The 19,508-nt window shown below is 40.6% G+C and overlaps 2 protein-coding genes and 1 non-coding gene across 4 annotated transcripts; 2 read left to right on the top strand and 1 right to left on the bottom strand.

Annotated features, from left to right (window-relative positions):
- Window positions 1-45: 45 nt before the first annotated feature.
- Window positions 46-15,324, bottom strand: LOC106124855 (fatty acyl-CoA reductase 1). 2 transcript variants are annotated; one of them, XM_013321855.1, is made up of 14 exons: window positions 14,992-15,324; window positions 7,363-7,657; window positions 6,359-6,489; window positions 3,629-3,751; window positions 2,961-3,086; window positions 2,711-2,856; window positions 2,270-2,379; window positions 2,064-2,141; window positions 1,390-1,513; window positions 1,046-1,171; window positions 841-960; window positions 622-751; window positions 410-537; window positions 46-323 (listed from the first exon to the last, which is right to left on the bottom strand). In XM_013321855.1, exons 2-14 carry the CDS (start codon window positions 7,619-7,621, stop codon window positions 236-238), a joined length of 1,689 nt encoding a protein of 562 aa, XP_013177309.1. In that variant the 5' UTR covers window positions 7,622-7,657; window positions 14,992-15,324; the 3' UTR covers window positions 46-235. The 2 variants fall into 2 exon arrangements, with proteins under 2 accessions (XP_013177309.1, XP_013177308.1); XM_013321854.1 differs by lacking the exon at window positions 14,992-15,324 and adding an exon at window positions 10,215-10,275.
- TRNAS-AGA (transfer RNA serine (anticodon AGA)) lies at window positions 8,402-8,483 on the top strand. The gene has a single exon. It is a non-coding gene; the product is annotated as a tRNA-Ser (tRNA).
- A 2,068-nt stretch (window positions 15,325-17,392) lies between the features above and the next one.
- Window positions 17,393-19,124, top strand: LOC106123947 (vacuolar protein sorting-associated protein 37A). Its single transcript, XM_013320362.1, has 4 exons — window positions 17,393-17,952; window positions 18,216-18,400; window positions 18,518-18,824; window positions 18,910-19,124. Exons 1-4 carry the CDS (start codon window positions 17,661-17,663, stop codon window positions 19,032-19,034), a joined length of 909 nt encoding a protein of 302 aa, XP_013175816.1. The 5' UTR covers window positions 17,393-17,660; the 3' UTR covers window positions 19,035-19,124.
- The last annotated feature ends 384 nt before the right edge of the window (window positions 19,125-19,508 follow it).

Raw genomic sequence — 19,508 nt, 5'->3', positions numbered from 1 at the left:
ACTATTTGAATAGCAATATTAGAGGAGGTAATAGCGCCTGCCGCCGATAGCGAAGGTACTTAAAGTGAAACATTGTGTGGGTCCGTGTGCGGCGCGGCGCGGTGCGGCGCCAGTGTCCGGTTCTGTTAAAAGTAAACTTAATTATCTGTGGTCGTCGCATTTATTTACAAATTCCCGCCATCTGGCGGCCGCCGGCGGCAAACATTCATCCAGCCGAATGTTCGCGTCGTCTGTATCACCAAATGAGAGCCAACACGCACCAGACCGCGTACAGAGACAACACGAAGAAAATAATTCGGACTATCTGATGCAGATAGTATAACCTGCAACAAAACAATGCACCGGTGAGTAATGCCACGGACTCGGTCGCTCCGATGTCAACTGGGACTAGAATTATCGGTTTCCGTACCTTTTCCACTTGATCCTGGCGCGCGGCAGAGAGTCGTCGGTCTGCTTGAAGAGGTAGCGGCGGATGCCCAGCAGGTAGTCGTCGAAGTACTCCTCCCAGTCCACCTCCGCCATGCTGAACGGGAACAGCTGACACGCAAACGCTCACATTGAATTACACAATCATACACCGACTGCTACAGTTTGATCATTTCCTTCCAGCAAATCGGTCACCTGTCTGTCGAGTTGCGAGGTGGCGTCCCAGAGGTGGCGCGTGCGGCGGTTGCAGAAGGTGATCTCTCGCGTGCAGAAGTAGCTGATCACCTCGGAGAACTTGTGGATCTTGGTGTACACCTTCAGCATCCTGCGGCGGAGATGGAGACGGCCCTTGTACATGTCATGTGATGACAGCGGAATCACAAGAAAGGTAACGGGCGGTAGCGGGTCACGTACCTGGGCTTGCGACCGAGGCAGAGGGCGAGCGCGTCGACGAGCGCGGCGGGCGCCAGGTGCAGCACCAGCGTGTACACGCGGTGCAGTCGCGCGCTCCGCGTCAGCTGCAGCGATATGTACCTGAGACACAAACACACACACACATTGTGGTACTCCTCGGACAACGCTATAACACCACTGGCCAGGTGTGCAGCGTGAGACTCACCAGACGGCGTTGGAGAAGGGCTGAGAGTCGATGCGTGCGAAGTTGTGCCGCTTGAAGTCGCCCCACGTGATGCGGTTCTCCACGGAGCTAACGTAGTTGAAGATGGGCGGCTCCGGCGGTGGTGAACTGTGGGGCAAACGGTTGCGTTACCAATACAAAGAGCTTACAATACAGCGTGTGCAGCGTGTGCTGCATGTGCAGGGAGTGTAGGGTGTGCAGCGTGTGCAGGATGTGCAGCGTGTTGAGCATGTGCAGCACGTGCAGGGTGTGAAGCACGTGCAGGATGTGCAGCGTGTGCAGCACGTGCAGGGTGTGAAGCACGTGCAGCGTGTGCAGACGCTCACCCGGCGGCGTAGGCGAGGTGCACGTTGCGCGCGGCGGCCAGCAGGCAGTTCACGACGCAGTCGACGGGCACCAGGTCCGCCGTGACGCGCGCGTCGCACTGCAGCGAGCGCAGCATGCCGGTCGCTGCACAACATAATAACAAACATTCCATTAGGAAAATATAACTTCTATATCTACTTACTATGTTTTAAGTATTTAGTTTTGGTGAAAATTAGTGCAGTGAAAATATAAATGTGACCATACGTTTATGGTAAATAGAAAGTTTGCACAGTTTGACAGTGGTAGAGCCCGCTTTAACATCTTCGCACGAATCGGCCCGGCTCGCCCGGTGAAATACCACGACCACACAGAAGACACGCGTGAAGTGGAAGCAATTCCGCGTTTCGTCTGATGAGTGTGCGTCCCGGAGGCCTTATGTAGTCCTCTTTTCCTTCCCACCCTTTTTCTTTTAGGAAAGGATGGGAAGTGGAATTGGACTTTCCGGATGAGAGGATGCATGGAAAGGGAAAATATTTTCTGTCTGTGCATCCTCTCCTCCGTGGATTAAAGGTAGGCAACGTATATGCAATTGCGTATGTCTATGGGCAACGGTCACTTCGCTGTATCAGCGATTTCAGGTGGCCGCTCGCTCGCTTGCCACCTTGTGAATTAAAAAAAAAATTAGTGAACGTACCGCTGCCGACTGCGACGCCGGTTGGGCCGTACATGTTGTCCAGCCAACACTTCAAAGGTTCTTTGGCAGTCGATGTCACTGAAAACAAATACCGTTATCAATTATTTATAAGAAACATTAGCAGCGACTCTTGTCACGTCGATGCGGGAGTGGTATAGTGCTGCTAGTTCTGTACGTAAATCGGTGCAACGTGTTTGCGCGCTGACCTATGGCGGGGCGGAAGACGCCGAGGGGGACGTCGCCGGCGTGCAGACGCAGCTCCTTCTCCGCCAGCGCCTTGGTGAACGTGTACGTGTTGGGCCACTCGCCCAGGATGCTGCAACAACACGCAACACACGCTACAATAACATATTAAATACACAATGTTCTGTTGTATTGTTTCTGTGTTTAGTTCAATAATCTGACATATGTATCTCTTCTCAACTTCAATGATTGCCTCGTCATTTTAGTATATTCATCTTGGATATCAAGTCTAGCCAGCTGTGATCTTGTATTTTTTGTCTTGATATCTCTTTATGTTATACACAGAATAGTTCTCATAGAGATGAAAAATGGTGTGAGTGATGAGAACACTCTTGTTCATGTGAAACCTGAAAAGACGATCCCGTATTTGAAAGGCGATTTTGTTGCATATAGTATATATTTACGTGGGCAGCATTTGGTCGATCTGCGCATCCGTCATGTTATCGAGGGCGAGCTGCAGGCGGTCGGTGTCCGCGGCGCACGGGTAGAAGCGCTCCTCCACGTGCGCCAGGTGCGAGTTGGAGTACGCCGTGGAGACGTGCATCAGCACCTGCGCATCCCGCATACATCTCACTGCAAAGTCTCACTCGCTGCATCACCAGCAATATTAAGTCCTCCTCAAAGCGACATGCAATATGTATGTAAGTGGCTCACATCGAGCGCGCGCATGTCTCGGGCGAGGCGCAGCAGATGCAGCGGCGCGCGCACGTTGGTGGCCAGCGCCGCCCGCAGCTGCTCGTCGAACTTCACCGTCGCCGCGCAGTGGAACATCACGTTCACCTGCATCCCGAGCACTCAGCATTGCGACACACGTTCACAAATATTAACTCATACAAGATCGTCATGCATCATCAAAGACAGTGGTAAATGTATCGCGGGCTATGTCGCCTGCACCAATTGAAACGAAAGTAATATGTTAAGATAGTTAATTACATACATACGTAGTGAAGCTCGTTACGCACTTGAACAAATCAAACATTCATGTCGTTGTCTTAAATAAGAAAACTAATGTTTTCAGCAACTTTATTTAAGAGATTAGATTAATTTAGACTTTGCTGCGTAAATCGTATTCAATATTTACTTTCCTACACCTAATCTTTATGCTAGGAAAAGATTTCAACGCGTTTGTAAATCGGTCAGAAGTTCTCGTGGTTGCGTAACGTAATAGCGTTCGTACGTCGCGTTTTCTACTCAAAAAATATGTGCGAGATGATGATTCTCTTATCATCAAATAAAGATATTTTATAATATAATATCGGTTTCCTAAATTATTTTCAATTTGTAAAAAGCTGTATCCTGAGAGTGCAGTAAATCTGTAGCACCTTTTCAGTAAGCAGCTGCCTGTCTGCGAGGGAGAGGCCGAGGCCAGGCGCCGCGCAGTCTGCCGGCACGCCCACCACCTTGTGCCTGAACTTGGGCAGCGCCGCCTTCAGCCGGTCGAACACCTGCAACAACCAAACAATGCATACCTACTTCACTACAAAATACCAACAGCTCACAATTTACTCCTTGCTACTTCTGTGCTATCACAATATATTATAATACATTATATATATGAATGTTTAATAACATAAGTTACCATAACATTTCGGAACAAACCTCTCTCATAGCAATATATCTTTTTGAACCAAAACTAAGATGTTGAAATAGATACATTTGTTCCTTCAAATAATGTATCGAGAGAGGATGCGATCAGTATTTACCTCGTTAGTTTCCTTTTACGGCGACGTTTATTTGCTTTCTTACATATTAGTTGTTGCTTATGTTTATTAGAACAAATAGACAAGATAAATATTAACACAGCGATGAAGATGAACTTCAAAGAAGATTTGTTATCGTTGAATAAACATTTGCAAAGGAAAATCCTTCGCTTGTTTTATGGAGGATGTTGATTTATAGCGCGGCGGTGTGGAGGAGTGCAGGTGTGCAGGTGACAAGACACGAGTGCGCATGTCGTTTACGTGTGACAATGTTACTCTGTAGTGACACAATGCGGTAATAAAATTAAACTATGTACAATTACTTATTAAAAAAAACTATTAAACATTTTCTTTTATATACGATGCATAATTTTATGCAACGCATTTTTCAATAAAATGTCAATATTACAACATTGATACTAAATTAGTTAAAAGTACATTTATTCCTCTACCTTACAATTCTACTGCTTATAATATTATACGTGGAAGTTAACAAACCTCGCATGAAATTGTCATTAAGCAGGTCGTTGCAGCATGAACATGTAAATGAACTCTGCATTTGTAACATCATCAACCTGCCCTTATCCCTATCGAGGGTCGGCACAGCATGTACTACTCCTCCATACATCTCTATCAGCCGTCATATCCGAGTCTACCCCCTTCTTACGCATATCCTCTTTCACACAGTCATTCCATACTTTTTTTGGTCTTCCTCTACCCTTGTAGCCATCCACATTCAATCTCATTACTTTTTTGCTTATATCATCATCATCCCTCCTCATAACATGTCCAAACCACGCTAATCTTTTACTCCTCAATTTCTCGATCACTGGCGCTACTTTCAAACTTCCTCTAATATACACATTTTTAACTTTATCCTTCCTTGTCACACCACACATCCATCTTAACATACGCATTTCAGCTACATGCAATCTTCTTTCATCCGAAACCTTGGTGGCCCAACATTCAGATCCGTACAATACGACAGGTCTTACGATGGACTTGTAGATCTGTCCCTTAACATTCATTGGCATTCTTGGATCACAAGTCACACCGGTGACCTGTCGCCATTTCATCCAACCTGCATTATTTATTCGGCTTTTCACATCCCGGTCAACACCGCCGTCGTATTGGACGAGTGAACCGAGGTACTTAAAATCGGAGCAGGTTGGTAGGTTTACACCATTTAAAGCAATTGGAGAAAAGCTGGTCGGACCACCAAAATCACAGAATAAATGTTCTGTTTTGGTCCTACTGATTTTAAGACCAGCTCTCTCCAATGTATCTCGCCATATTAATATATGTTTCTGCATATTTAACCTTCGTTATATATTTTTTATGAATGTATGATGTTAAATAAACATCAGAGCGATGTCGATATACCGATTTTCGCTCAGATGTTTCCACTGGTTACGATCACTTCACCTCGCGTTAGTAATCTAAGAGGTCAAGGCGCGTACCTGATTAAAGTTCATGTAACAATTTATAATAGAAGGATTGTAAGTTTGTGTGTAACATCGCACAGACTATTGAAGTAGATGTGTGAATGTTTATTTTTCTGTGGTAATAACTGTTAACACCTTTTAAAAGCAAACATAAGTAAGGCAGTAAGTAAGGATTGGGAAACCTGTGACGTCACTATCAGAGTATGTGAAGTTGTAGTGACATTGACCTCTGTGTTGTCACGCGTGTCAGTCGCGGGGGGCAATAGTGTCGCAGTGCCAGTGGACAACAGTGCCACTGCGCCGCTGCTTATTACATTAAAGTGGATTAGTTTGACCTCTAGCTTGTTTGCCACATCTAACTGAAGTCAAAGGTTTGGAGAACCTCACTCAATATATTGTATTGTCAAGTCAAGTACTTTATAAATATGAGAATTTATTATAATTTGTACACTTCTAAGGATCCTACATTACATATTCCATGTGCAAAATCATGAAGCAGACCAGACAATGTAAACAATGCATTTACTTACTTATCTCCGGTAGAGTTTACTAATAATTCAACTAGTTCAACACAAATAAATAATTAAGATTATTTTGCTCGAGCTCTGCGATGTTTTTATCCGTTTAAATAATACGTTTGGAACGCGGCAATTTGTTCACAACTCAACAAGATGAGCGAAGCAAGTGAAAGTGGTTCTTAATGAATTCTGTCGTGACCCCGGACTGTTTAATTAGTGTGAACCAGTTAGTATTTGTGTTGCATCACAAGAGTCGTCGCTGTTAAAACATCTAACTGGAACGGAAAAATACGGATATAGATATACAATGTACTTCCTGGCCGAGACAAGGATATTAATAACAAAGGATGACGAGCAGTGTATGGGGACCATTGGCGGGCGATACTTACGGGATCTTCGAAAATGTCCTCGAGGCGGGAGTAGATGTCCTGGCCGCGCTTGCGGCGCACCAGCAGATAGAGGTTGTCGACACCGGGGCAGCAGCGCAGCAGCTTCTCCACCAGGATCTTGCCCAGGAAGCCTACACAACAAAAAGACACTAGAATAGATGGGAAAGCATTACTAGGGTTCTTTGGTTGTTTAATGTGTTACTATTGTCACCACTATTGTACCAGCACCGGTATATTTCGTGATATATTTCATCCACTATCCATAAGTCATAGGTCCATAATCCCGCGACGCATAGTTTAGTTAGCTAATAATGTCAATTATGTTATAAAGCTGACATCATCACCATATCGATGTCATTTAAATGTTAAAACACGTGCATAATGATTGCGTGATATTTGTGGCGGTGCGGTGAGCGGGGCGAGGCGGGGGGAAAAGGAAAGCTTTCATTTGGCGCGCGAGTGCACAGTTACGTCACCGCGCGGCCACTGGGCCAAGGTCGCGACGCGGACGCACTGCCTCACTTGCTATGCTTTATGTCTGTATGCCCCCCTATGCCCCTATGCTCTACACTTTTTAAATTAATAAAAAATATCACTATCTATGATAAGAAGAAAAATTACAAGCCCGTCCTTGGATACAAATTATGAATAAATTCGTGCGCAGAGCGACCTTAGCCCTAGCCCCGAGGCGCGACCGAGTCTGCCTATTAGCTGTATTTGGGTAAACATGGAAGACCTTCAACAAGTTTTGGCATTACATTGTTATATTCAATAAGAGATTGTATAACCGCCTTATATTTTACTGATCGGAAAAGACTAAACAGTGACAAAATGACGCCTTGACTTAGAACTATTATCTAGTTGAGTGAACTTTTATTATTATAGTAACTACTTCACTGTTTCTTATCTATGGTTACTTTATTTACATTGTGGATTATAAACACGAGTAAGTACTCGCTGCCCTTACAGAATAAAGCTTCAGTTATATAACAAGAAACACTTACCAGTGGCTCCTGTGATAAGTACATTCTTGCCGTGGTAGAACTGCTGTATGTCTGACAAGGCGGGGGCGGGGGCGTGCTCGCCGACCCTCTCCTGCTCCGTACAGTCGGCGCAGTATTTATCAACAATGTTAATGTTATTGTCAACACCGTCCACCTCTACAGGCTCTCCTGTCTGCGTGTGCGTCTGGTTGACTTTATTGTTAATGTTGTTCATCTCTCTCACGTCTGCGCACGTCTGCATTGTTTTAGTGTTGGCCATTCTGTCGACAGATACTTTCTAACATGACGTCATTATCTGCGGACAAAGATAACATTGTATTAGAGTACGGATTAAGTTTAAATGTCAGAAAATACAGACACCAAGGTCAAAGTTAAAATAGTTAACGAATGGATTGTGGATCATTGATACAGTCTTGTCGTGTTTTCGTCTGCAGAGGTAGAAGTATGAGCACATACGGTTTGATCGCGTAACAACATGAGCTGGGGACGGAGCTACAATCATTGTGTTTCCATATTCCAGCTCGACGTTGTTACTTTTGGTGTATAAATTACACCATCGCTTTAACTTTTTTCTTTTTAAAACGTTTCTAAAGTACGTTTTATATCAATCAATACATAAGTGAAAGATTACGCTGAAAATAATAATTCATGTCAATTTTCCTTTTTCAAATGACCTACTTATAGTTTGTTGACCTCCAATCTCAAACTCTTATAAGTCCGTTATTACGAGTACTTGCTGTATATAAAACGTATTGTCTAAAACATTTAGAGTCAATTATTGACTTGTACAGTTATTTATTTGTTGTTACGCTATGATCAAGTGTTTATTTAATTTAGTTAAATAAGGGAAATAACGGACGGAGTTTAGCGCGAGATAAACATCGCGAAGAAATTTACAGACACTTTTAATATTTACTGATATTGATTATTACATAAGCATCATTTGTGTTGGACATAGAACAAGAATAAAATATCCTTCAAGAAAATACTACGTCACGTTAAAAAAACTTGAATTATTTTTAAGTGGATGCGAGTAGCGGCAGTCGTGGCCGAGCGGTTAAGGCGTCTGACTAGAAATCAGATTCCCTCTGGGAGCGTAGGTTCGAATCCTACCGACTGCGGACTTTTTGCTGTTTTACAAATTAAACTAAATACATAGTTAAATTAGTAATTTGGCTTTAGTTTGTCAGGGGCGTGGATTGCGTTTAATCCATGAGGTACAATGTCGATAGCAGGTTGGGAAGGCCGTGACTGGTAGTTTTATTATTGCAGCAACACTCGTGTAGAAGTCTGCACGCGGTGTGACAGTGCGCTGCTCAGGAAGATGTTGGACAATAAACATAACAAGGTGTTACATGTCCGCTGACGTCACACGAGCACGTCGCAGGTCGCACGTAACGCGGCGCGACGCAACTAGGCTAACTGCCCTCACATTACGTACAAAACACGACACCAGCGAGGAATATCACATTATCATCTATTTATCGCCGTTACACTACTCTGATGCTTTTACTATAGTAGCGTTTATAACTGTAAACTCATGCGTCTCCTGTGATGACTCAACTTTTGGACAAGTTTTTTTTTTACGGACATTACTCTGAAGAACTGAGACATTTTAACACTAGTTATAGGTCTCGACATATTATGTACATACCCTCTTTGCACATTTTAGCTACCCGGTACTATACTAATACTTAAACTACATGAAGTCGGTTGTTCTCAAAGGAAATGCGGTGAACTGAGGTTTAGAGACGTATGTACTGTGCGCCAAATGAATCGTACATCGTTGCTTTTGTAACTATCCCACAATGCGTACGTTCAATATGACAAACGTGCCTGAGTGTATCGCATTTGAGCACGTTTTGCAGATAGCTGCCGCGGCAACGGCGAAGCGAAGGAAGGTAGGCGGACATCATCATACCTTATCACAATCAAATATAATCACAATCCAATATAAACAAGCGTCCATAAATGCACTTGTGTGCGTCAGTGTAAGTGCGACTGTAATGCTCGCTACATATCTCCAGTTATAACAGCAGAGTGTGTATAAGTTACGCATGTGTTTGGCATCATTATATACAGTTGTCCTAGCAGAGGTTTATTGATAGACTAGCTTTTTGTGAAGTTAAAGGAACAGTATTAAGTTAACTATAACCATGCCTATGTCTTCTGTGTTCTACATGTATACAAAATTTCATCAAGATCTGTTTAGCCGTTCTGGAGATCGTAGTAACAAACATCTAAACTTTCGCATTTATAATATGTTTAAAAATATATATTTTTGCGTCATTTCTTTGCTAAAAGATATTCTTGTAGCAAATTAATAGTACGTACTACTACAACACTACACTTAATAGTAAAAGTTTAATAATGTTATTTATAGAAATGTAATAAAATGCCATTATAATGGTGTAAAAAGACGACATTGAATTACTCCTGATTTTGATATGAGCTTAATATTTTATTTGCGCGATGTGAACTGTCAACTACAATCATTATTTTATTTGCAACCAGCCAATAGCAGAGAACAGCTTACATCGATATTTAGCTGAGTATTGGTCTACACTGAGGGTGTTGGTGCCTACCCTAACTTAGGGGTGGTCTATTGAGGGCAACAATTAATGACACTGCACTAATGCCACTAACAGGTAGATGATGTATGTATCTTTGTAATTTAAATGTGGAAAGAAGTAGAGCAAGAAATAAGAGAAACACAAACAAACAAACACAAGACGAATCAGTTACTAGGTTCGCCGGAAAGTATAATATCTATGTTTGTGATTTTTATACTTTTGTTTAGTAGTATACAATGAAATATACATGTAATATAATAATTATTATTAAAGACTCACCCGGTCACAGTTAGAAGCAGTAAGTGATGCGAGGAGTTTGTCGCTTTGAGCACATTACGACACTAAACGCGATTGACGCGCGAACCTTCTTATATCAAGTCCGTTAAGTTTACTTAACGAAAAATAACCGTTTATTTTACTTTGTACCATAAATAAATAAGTTAAAACTAGTGAACAGAGGAATAAGACAATTCATTTATTTATTTATTTACTTATATTTGTTTGTTTTCTTTAAAACTAGCAGTTGCCCGCGACTTCCTCTAAATTAAAGAAAAAATTATTAAAAAAAATTGTACGTTGGTATGCCCACAACTTCATTCGCGTGAAATCCTGCCTTCGTGTAGAACTTTAATTAAACCATCCATCCATCCAAATATTCGCATTCAGAATATTCTTAGTTGTTTGACAAAATAACAATTCTGGTTGGAAAAAAGTAAAAGTTTGTATTTGATGGAGCGCGCGGTAAACATCATACACACAAATGTGTGTTCCACGCATTCACCTCTCTACATCGCGGCGCACCGCTTCAATTCCTTTTTTTTTTCGTTGGGAAATGTGTTAAGCATACCGCCCGCCCTTCGGGGTGGCGGGCGGTTATGTGAAGCTCCTCCGGCGTCAATAGGGGCGCCGGGTATACTCACCAAAACCCAACGGTGTTCCTCCTTCCCGCTTGGGACGGGGCTGTGGGAACGCAAAAGCACACCACCACAGCCCCGTCTGCGGATTGCCCGCCACATTACATGCGGCGGGCCCTCCTTCGGCGACGACGCCTTCAAGAGAAGGCGCCGTTGACCTTCGCCGAGGACTCCCCGGAACACGTGGGGAGTCCTACCGCTTCAATTCCTAACCTAACCTAACCTAACCTAACCTTTATGTGAAATATAAATTTATTTGCACTCTAAATGATAATAATTGTGACATTAAGTGAAATCATTACAATACATTGTAATAATTTATTAATTAATAATTATAAATTATATAATATTATAAAATTAGTTGAAAAGTTACACAATTGTATAATATTATTTGAACAATTCCAAGTAAGTACTTGCGTAGAGATTGACAGACACACAAATGAGGAAAAATTTAAGAATAGTTTTTTTCTTTTTGTTATAAACGACACTATTGTCAATTTAAATATAGAAACAGTAATTTTATTTATCCATATTGATATAATAATGAAAGTACTTAACATCAGAGCCAGCTCATTACAATTTTGGGAAATTTTCTAGAACCACCTGTCTCGGTACATCGATCTTAAAATTCGTTGTAATTCATTGAAAAAAATCAAAATTTTAAAAAGGTTATTTGGCAAAAGTAGTAATATTATTAAAACGAATTTGGCTGTATACGAGATGTGTAGTTTGAAGGACGCACAATATTTCTGTAAAGGGCGCGGCGCGACGCGGCATAGTGGAAGCAGGCTAGCTTTTTGTAGTTAAAACTTTATACAAACTTTAATTCTCCACACGGCACAACAGAACTATTTGTAAACGCCTACTCTGTCCTAAGCACAACTCGGCAGAGTTCTGGGGCAGAACTCTTTATTGTTCTCCAATTTGCAGAATATGCTGATTGAGGGGTTCAATTAAAATTATTTTGATTTAATGAATTTCCTTCATGTGAAACTTATATGTTTGTCTATTAAAAATGATAAGGATCTGACGAGTACGTGTCATAGTGAGGCGGGCGGTATCCTCGGCCATCTTAAGTAAATAAAATGTTGTTCGTGTAAATATTGTATAGTTGCATACAAACAGACCTACGTTAAATAAATAGCGCGGTAAAAATAAAACATCGCTAATATTATATGTTATTAGCCATCTGTCGACTATATCCTTAATTAGTTTTAATTTATGTGTATATATATGTACATATGTATATGCTATGTTCTAATTTAGTTCTAGTTTTGTCTATACATAAATAGATAGAGCTACTGAATAAACAATTTGTGAAATAAATGCATTTGTTTGGTTATTTATCACGAGATAGCTAAACATAGCGATAGTGAATAAATATCAGCAAAGATGAAATCGTCGAGTCACAGTACGCCATACTGATGAAGCAGTCGCCCGATAGTTGCGAGATTATTTATTTTGATGACAATCGTGGACACCTAATGCGAAAATACCTTAATTTAAACTAAATATGTCAACACGTGTTCTTGTCCATTTTATACAGGGCTACTGTTGAGTAGGCTCAAAAGTAAATGAAGGAAAGTTTACCTAATGTGTACTCTAAACTACGTATTGTATTTGAATCTCCTTGTTTCCAGATTGGTTCCAGAGAGAATTGGTAACGATTAAGATTCGAGGCCCGCGGGCTACAGTAAGCTATGGAGCCGCTTCGTAGCCCGTAGCACTGTTCTGTCTACGCCAGACGCCTGCCGCCCGGTGAACACGTTGCTTGTTGCTCGGCCACTGCTCAAATACATCCCTCCATACCAGTCACATAACATCAAACAAGACACTAATACTTTTTTATAAGAGAAGGGAGCAAAAAAGCGGCGGCAACACCGACGTGATCAACGACACCCATGGACATATGCAACACCAGAGTAATTGCAGATGTGTTGCAGGCCTTTAAGGAAATGGTATGATCGCTTCTCGAAGGTCCTTAAGTCGTATTGGTTTGGAAATACCGCCGAAGACAGACTGTTCCACAACGCGGCTGTGCGAGGCAAGAAATTGCGCGAGAATCGCACCGTTGTGTAATGCCAGCCATCCGCACTATACTTCTCCATTCTTATGACATTATTTTATTAATTGATGAATAAAAACTTTTATAACATTTTATATCCGTGGTTTACACTGCACAAACCAGTCCCAAGATTAGGCATCGAAGACTCTAGGAATGTGGAGGTAGCGTGGAAAGTTATAGAAGTTGTTGGAGCATTGCTGGTGGCAGGGGAGCCTCGGCAGTGTGGGCCGCATTGCGCAAGCGCCGCGCCGTCGGAACATGGAGTGAAAACGTCCGCAGTCCGCAATTCGCCATCCGCAAGGCACTCGCTGTGAACTTGAACCCGATTCGCGGCTCGTATTTGACGCCGGCTTAAATAACCGCCGCGCGGCCGCAATGTCTTATGTAATTCAAAGTTTTTAATTAACGCGCGCCCGAACCACGTTCTGTTAGAGAACTAATTACTTATTTAATACAATATATACCATTTTTAAAAATGATATGAATAATCGACGGTTTTTCATAACATAACATTTAGTTCCTCTAATGTTGCAGATGTCCATGGGTGTCGTTGATCACCTCGGTGTCCCTGCCGCTCGTTTGCCCCCCTTCTCTTATAAAAAAAAAAAAAACAATAATCGACGGTGCAGTATTGAAATGCAAACTCTACTGACCTCGAATAAGCACAACGTGATGAGTGGTGACATTAGCAATATAAATGATTACAAATAGCGTGCAGGAACAAGAGTGAGTGCCGGTGTGGCGATGTGGCGATGTGGCGATGTGGCGGTGTGTATTGCGCAAGGCGGAACAGACAGAAATGTTGACAAAACACAGCGCGGAACTCGCAAATCAGACACATTTTATTATTGACCTTAATTTTAAATCATTTTAGTATTGAATAACACAGTGTCTCGTAACCGGTGCAAGGGACAACGTTTCAATTATAGGATGCGACTGTTATTGTAATGACACTTTGAATTCCACATTGTATTCTGCGTTGGTTTTCCAAGCTATGACGTTTTCCGAGGAAATAATAAATAGCAATAACATACTGGCCGTTTATTTATTTAACATATATCTTGATTCTGTCCCCTGATGCTAGACCTCCTTATATTAGCTACGAAAGGCCGTTCCCTTACATATTATGTATTAAAATATAGGAAGAAAAGCTATAGCCAATACAGTACTTTGGCCGACTACAGCTGATTTTTTGTAAACAAAAAAATAATATCTGGGTCAGAGTCAAGTTCGGCTGAAAATGCTGAAAATGCCGTCTGCAAAATAAACAGGTCAAACGAAGCTAAGACTAACCTTCACACTCTGAGACATAATAACGAGGGCCCTTTATTACAAATGAAGATTGCTCAATTACTTAAATACCACTTAAGTAAACATTTAATTCTAAATCCTTGATTGATTTTAATTTATATATTTAGTATATGCAGTTTTAAAAAAGCAAAAACTCTAAAAGATGAGACTCTTAGAGATGAAATAGCGCGATCTATAATGTATAATAATATCAAATTTGAACTTATTGAAATCGTTCATCTCTCTCATCTACTGAATGTGTTTTCTGTGTCGATGTACAATTAATTACAAGGTATATTGATTCCAATAATAAGAATGTTAATCTTATCATTATGTTATTGTAAACAGGTTGCAATGTGCTATTGCACTAATCTGTACACAAGAAGACATAACGTTTACGTATACGAAGTGGGTTGCGTCGCGGCTCGCGGCTCGCGGCTTGCGGCTTGCGGCTTGCGGCTCTCGTATCATGAATTTCGCAAACGACGGCCGACCTCGCCTTCGCTTATTCAAAACATCAAAATTAAGCAATCGGCAATTTCTAACGATCGAACACCCATCGCGGTGCAGTTCGATGCGGTGCGGTGTGGTGCGGTGTGGTGGTCGCGGTAAACAACTGAAGACCGCCGCATTGCTATCACTATACTACTTCCTAGTGGCTAGTGGCGGTGTCGACTTTCACAAGTTTCGTTTGTAAAACCCACAAAAAACCTTTCGAAATACTGCATAAATTACGTGGCCCAAAAACAATGATATAATATTTAATTAGCATTATACAATCACTCACCTAATTTTTGTTTATGCCAAGAATTTAATAAAAATCTCACTGCACTAATTCATAAATAACACTGGCACTCGCGATTGTACTACAAAAGAAAAACGATGTCCGTGTAAAGGAACGTCACTGAACTGTCAAAAGGAAAGCGCGCCAACCGTTTCGGCCATGGCTGGCGACGGCGACTGACTATCGCGAGCCGCCAAAATATGAGGCCAAAATGATCGTTGCACAACACTTTATTACAGAGTATTACATAAAAATCGCCGGTGGGCACTCGGCGGTATATTATGCAAAGAATGGTCGAATTTCTCGGTGCTTTTTAGGTTATCGGATGGGTCCTTTTCGATTCGACCGTAGCCGCTTATAGAAAGTGTCCATGCACCTGCGCCGGCTTGTGGTTCACAATTGAAGTCGCATCATCATGCTCGGCACCGAGCTCGCGCGGACCCCCACCTTGAAAGAAATGGTAAGCGGCCGCGGCCGGTGGCGGGAAACAGCCAGCAGCGGCCAGCGGGTAGGTCAGCCAAGTCGGTGGCGAAACAATCAATGGACTTGATAGTCAAGCGTGTTGCGACGCTGGTTTTTTTTACCTTTTTAATTTGTACAAAAAGATAATTGGAAGACAACATTATAATAAAAATTGACTTAAGATTTACATCAAGTTTTCAAGTTTAAAGCAAAAAACTTAGTTGTGAAGTGACCTAGTTATTCAACGTAACTAGGTTAACCGCCTTCATGTAAACTCTTTTCATCTGTTGTTTTGGATAGTAAAAGTATTTGACTTTAATAACAATACATCCTGATGATAGTCAGCATTACATATATGATAAGAATGTAACAACAGTGACGGCGGGTGCTCATTCAAATAGTAAAAACAACATTACAAACTGTTTAATATTTTAATAAAAAAACAATAGGAAATGCAAGCTGCGGATGAATAGTTAAATAATATTCTTACTCTGTGTTTTTTTGTTATTATATTTTTACCTAGTTTGAAATAGTCAGCATTATGTTACGACCATCGTCCGCGCTTTCCACCAATAACTTGTAACTCCTTATTTATGCTCTAACTATTTGAATAAAATACACATTTTTAGTTAAATTATACGACAAATGATTAGAATAGTTGTATTATTTTTCATGTATTCATTAATTTATCATATTCTTAATATAGTGGAGTACATTTCATATATAAAATAGAAAAATATACAAAATATATTATATTATAATTATTAGCTGTCGACAGCGACTTCATCCGCGCGCTTTTAAAAGAACTTGGTAGCCAATGTGTTCTTACAGACTATGTTCTGGGCCAAATCTATGTCCTATATCAATGCGAGATCCACGCAGCCGTTCTAAAGATTCTATCAAACATCCATCGATTAATATGATTATCAAATCTATAAGTTAAAAAAATTTGAGGACGCTCAAACCTTTTGCAATTTATCCATCTACATACGAGTATGTACACATGTATATTCCTACAGGATTGATCTCTTCCTCACTTATAAAAACATATATAATACAACCATTATGTTTTTTGATGAAATTAGAAACAAGATAGCAGTTTGGTTGCGCCATAACAGTTAATTATAGCGAGCCAGTACTTACTTTATAACGCTCAATATTTCGCAATGCGACCGCATCTAAATGTTGCCGACATTTGGGTCAGTGCTCAGTGCTACAGGCTCAGCTCAGCGTGAGCATTACAACAAACGCACTGGATTTACTTATAATTATCTTCCTAATAAAGGTATACGTTAACTGGAAACAGATTTAAAAACGATTTTCATCATCAAACAGATAATTTAGGGGCTTGCTTATTGCTCTCTGCGTGTTGTACAACTAATTAAATGTAATGCGGCTACGGCGCAACGGCCTTGCGACAAGACTCATTTTACCGGACACAAAGTTTATTGCCAATATCGTTGCATGCGTGCTGCGTGCGTGGGTGCAATTGGATGCAATGGTGCGCAGCGGTGCGGTCATTTATGTACTTATGCCCTGCACGCACATCACACAGAGTGGACTTTCTTCGAGGTACGAGGCGAGGGACGTCGCATCTTTTTATATTAATGTTTTCAAATTTAAGAACTGAAATAACTTAACTTAATAATTCATTATTAATAAATTCATGTCCAGGAAACTTCGGAATCAATAAATATTAAATTCGTTGCTGCTCCCAATGGAATCTTTGCCTACCCCTCTAGTTTAGGGTTTGTTGTTATTAATTCGTTTGTATCTAAAACTATAATTCAAAAATGTTTACGTTTTTATCTTTAATAGCGTTCTTCTGCAATTTCTAAACGAAACTGTCAAAGCTTAATATCTGTCGTGGTGACGGACAATATATATATGAAGTTTTTGTTCTTGGTTACAAAACTAATATCTGCCCTAACGCTATTGGTGAAGTTAATTCTATTTGACAGTGTGAATAATTTTTAACCAATTATGATGCAAGTTGTATTCGAATAAAAATATATGAAAAGTAAGGAACATATCGATTATTTAGAATTGTGTTTATTGTCGTAAAAAGTAGAAAAACAAATATAAAATTATTCCAGGTTAAGTGAAGGTTAAAATATTTTGGAATATACAAGTTCTTATTAACAACAAATCTTCCAACCGTGTTTAAGTGATATTAAATCTTTATTAACGTTGTTGAATTGTGTTGAGAAATGCTACCACGACCTTATTACACTGAACAAGACATACGAAGGCGACAAATTGATACTTTAAAAATTTTCAACGCTAACGTAACTGAAATAAAGGAAAATGCCGAGTACAGGGTGGAATTTTTTGCCGAAGGGAGAAATATGAGCTTAAATATTGTTTTGAGTCCGGAGTTTCCGAACGAAAAGCCCGCAATATTCGTAAACCCGGTGTTTTCTCATCCCTGGATAGCTGAAAATACAAATCAAGTAGTTGGTGCACCTGGATTGGTTAATTTCACGCTGCACTCAGACTTGGGTAAGTAACATTAAATTAACAATATGATTATTACAATTATTTACTTACAAATCTAAATGTGTATTAATCAATTAACTATATCTGTTTTACGGTAAAAGAAAATGTCTGCAAGTTGTTTATCAAAGTCCAAAAATGCACTATACAAATTAATGAGTTTCATTCCTTTATTACTTTCACATTTATAATATTGCTAGGTCATGGCTATTTGCCATTATTATAAGTTATATATTTGTTTACTATTTTAAATTTGTACGACATGCCAGGGCGTGTTGTCCAGGCCATCACAAGGGAGTTCCAGCGAGCGGTGCCGGCTGTGTCGGGCCAGGAAGACAAGTCCACTGACACCAGTCCGCAGTCGCAGCTCAGCTCTCAGTCCATGGTGTTCCCTGAACTCTCTGACCTCAGCATTGATGAATTGCAAGAGATATTGGAAAACCCTGATTTACAGGTACGCTTAATTTTTTTATAATTTAAATTGTTTTTAGATTATTATATAATCTATTAAATTACTTGCATATTGTAAATGTATCAATGCAACTTTAAGCATTTTCCATTGTAATTGCAGGACAAATTGCTTGAAACAAATCCACAGCTGGTGGAGTTAGATTTAGAGACAGAAGAGGTGATGAACAGCATAGAGCAGATAGCACAGGAGAACATGGCCAAGCAGCAGGTGCTGGACGAGCTTAAGTCGGAGGTGATCGAGCGCATCTCCAACATCGTGCAGATGAAGATGCACTATGAGGAGCTCAACAGGAAGCACCAGAAGCTGGCGGAGATGTATGATCCGCATCGCATCCGCGACTGCCTCAAGGAGGCCGCATTGAAGGCGGATGAGGAGTCTGAGGTTATAGCTGAACAATTCCTGTTAGGTGAGACTTGTCTTTATATTTATTGCTTTATATACATAGATTGTTTCAGTAAGTGAATGTTTCAGTGAGCAATGATGAATTACAGGCAACATTCCAGTAGAGACATTTGTGACGAGGTTTGCGGAGAAGCGTGCTCTGGGACAGGCGAGACGCGCGCGCGAGGAGCGCCTGGCGCACCAGCTGGCGCAGCTGCACAAGGCCACCTCATAGACATTCCTCGCTTTATCTTATATACTAACTTATTATAATGTTGTAAAATGTATTGTTGTTGTAATTGATAAACTATGATGGTTAAACTTTCTCCCCGCTTTCATTTGTAGTCAGGAATAAATGTAAAGGTTTCCTCGTCACCTCAGGTTAGATGTACCACCACCACAGGTGAGTGTTGAGATTCATTGATATGTTCAGAGCTATGACACTACAGAAAATAATTAAACATTATCTTTATTATATTGTTTAAGTGTCAATATTATTGGCGGATTTTAATTTCAAGTATTTAGTATAATATAGTACATGTATGACAAACATGTATGTCACTTTAACAGCGCAGCGACATTGATACTTTAGAGTAGCATTTTCTAGTACAGTAGTAGTAGTAGTCATTTGAATTACATTTATAGTCTTCCGCTAGTTTGTTAGAGAAATAAGGTGTCTGGTATATTTGATACATTTGTAGTTAAGTTT

This window comes from Papilio xuthus, unplaced genomic scaffold, assembly GCF_000836235.2.
Source record: "Papilio xuthus unplaced genomic scaffold, Pxut_1.1 DF825946.1, whole genome shotgun sequence".
Taxonomy (NCBI): Eukaryota; Metazoa; Arthropoda; class Insecta; order Lepidoptera; family Papilionidae; genus Papilio; species Papilio xuthus.
The sequence above is the reverse complement of the archived record's forward strand: the minus strand, read 5'-3'. Positions and strand labels throughout refer to the sequence as shown.

Excerpts from the sequence above, each read along its gene's own strand:
- LOC106124855 (XM_013321855.1), bottom strand. The coding sequence starts at position 7,621 with ATGGCCAACACTAAAACAATGCAGACGTGCGCAGACGTGAGAGAGATG. Across the intron at positions 1,514-2,063 it reads CGGCGTCGCAGTCGGCAGCG|CGACCGGCATGCTGCGCTCG; the intron begins GTACGTTCACTA and ends TATGTTGTGCAG. Across the intron at positions 324-409 it reads GCCAGGATCAAGTGGAAAAG|GTTATACTATCTGCATCAGA; the intron begins GTACGGAAACCG and ends GTTTTGTTGCAG.
- LOC106123947 (XM_013320362.1), top strand. The coding sequence starts at position 17,661 with ATGCTACCACGACCTTATTACACTGAACAAGACATACGAAGGCGACAA. Across the intron at positions 18,401-18,517 it reads TGGAAAACCCTGATTTACAG|GACAAATTGCTTGAAACAAA; the intron begins GTACGCTTAATT and ends TTGTAATTGCAG. Across the intron at positions 18,825-18,909 it reads AGCTGAACAATTCCTGTTAG|GCAACATTCCAGTAGAGACA; the intron begins GTGAGACTTGTC and ends GATGAATTACAG.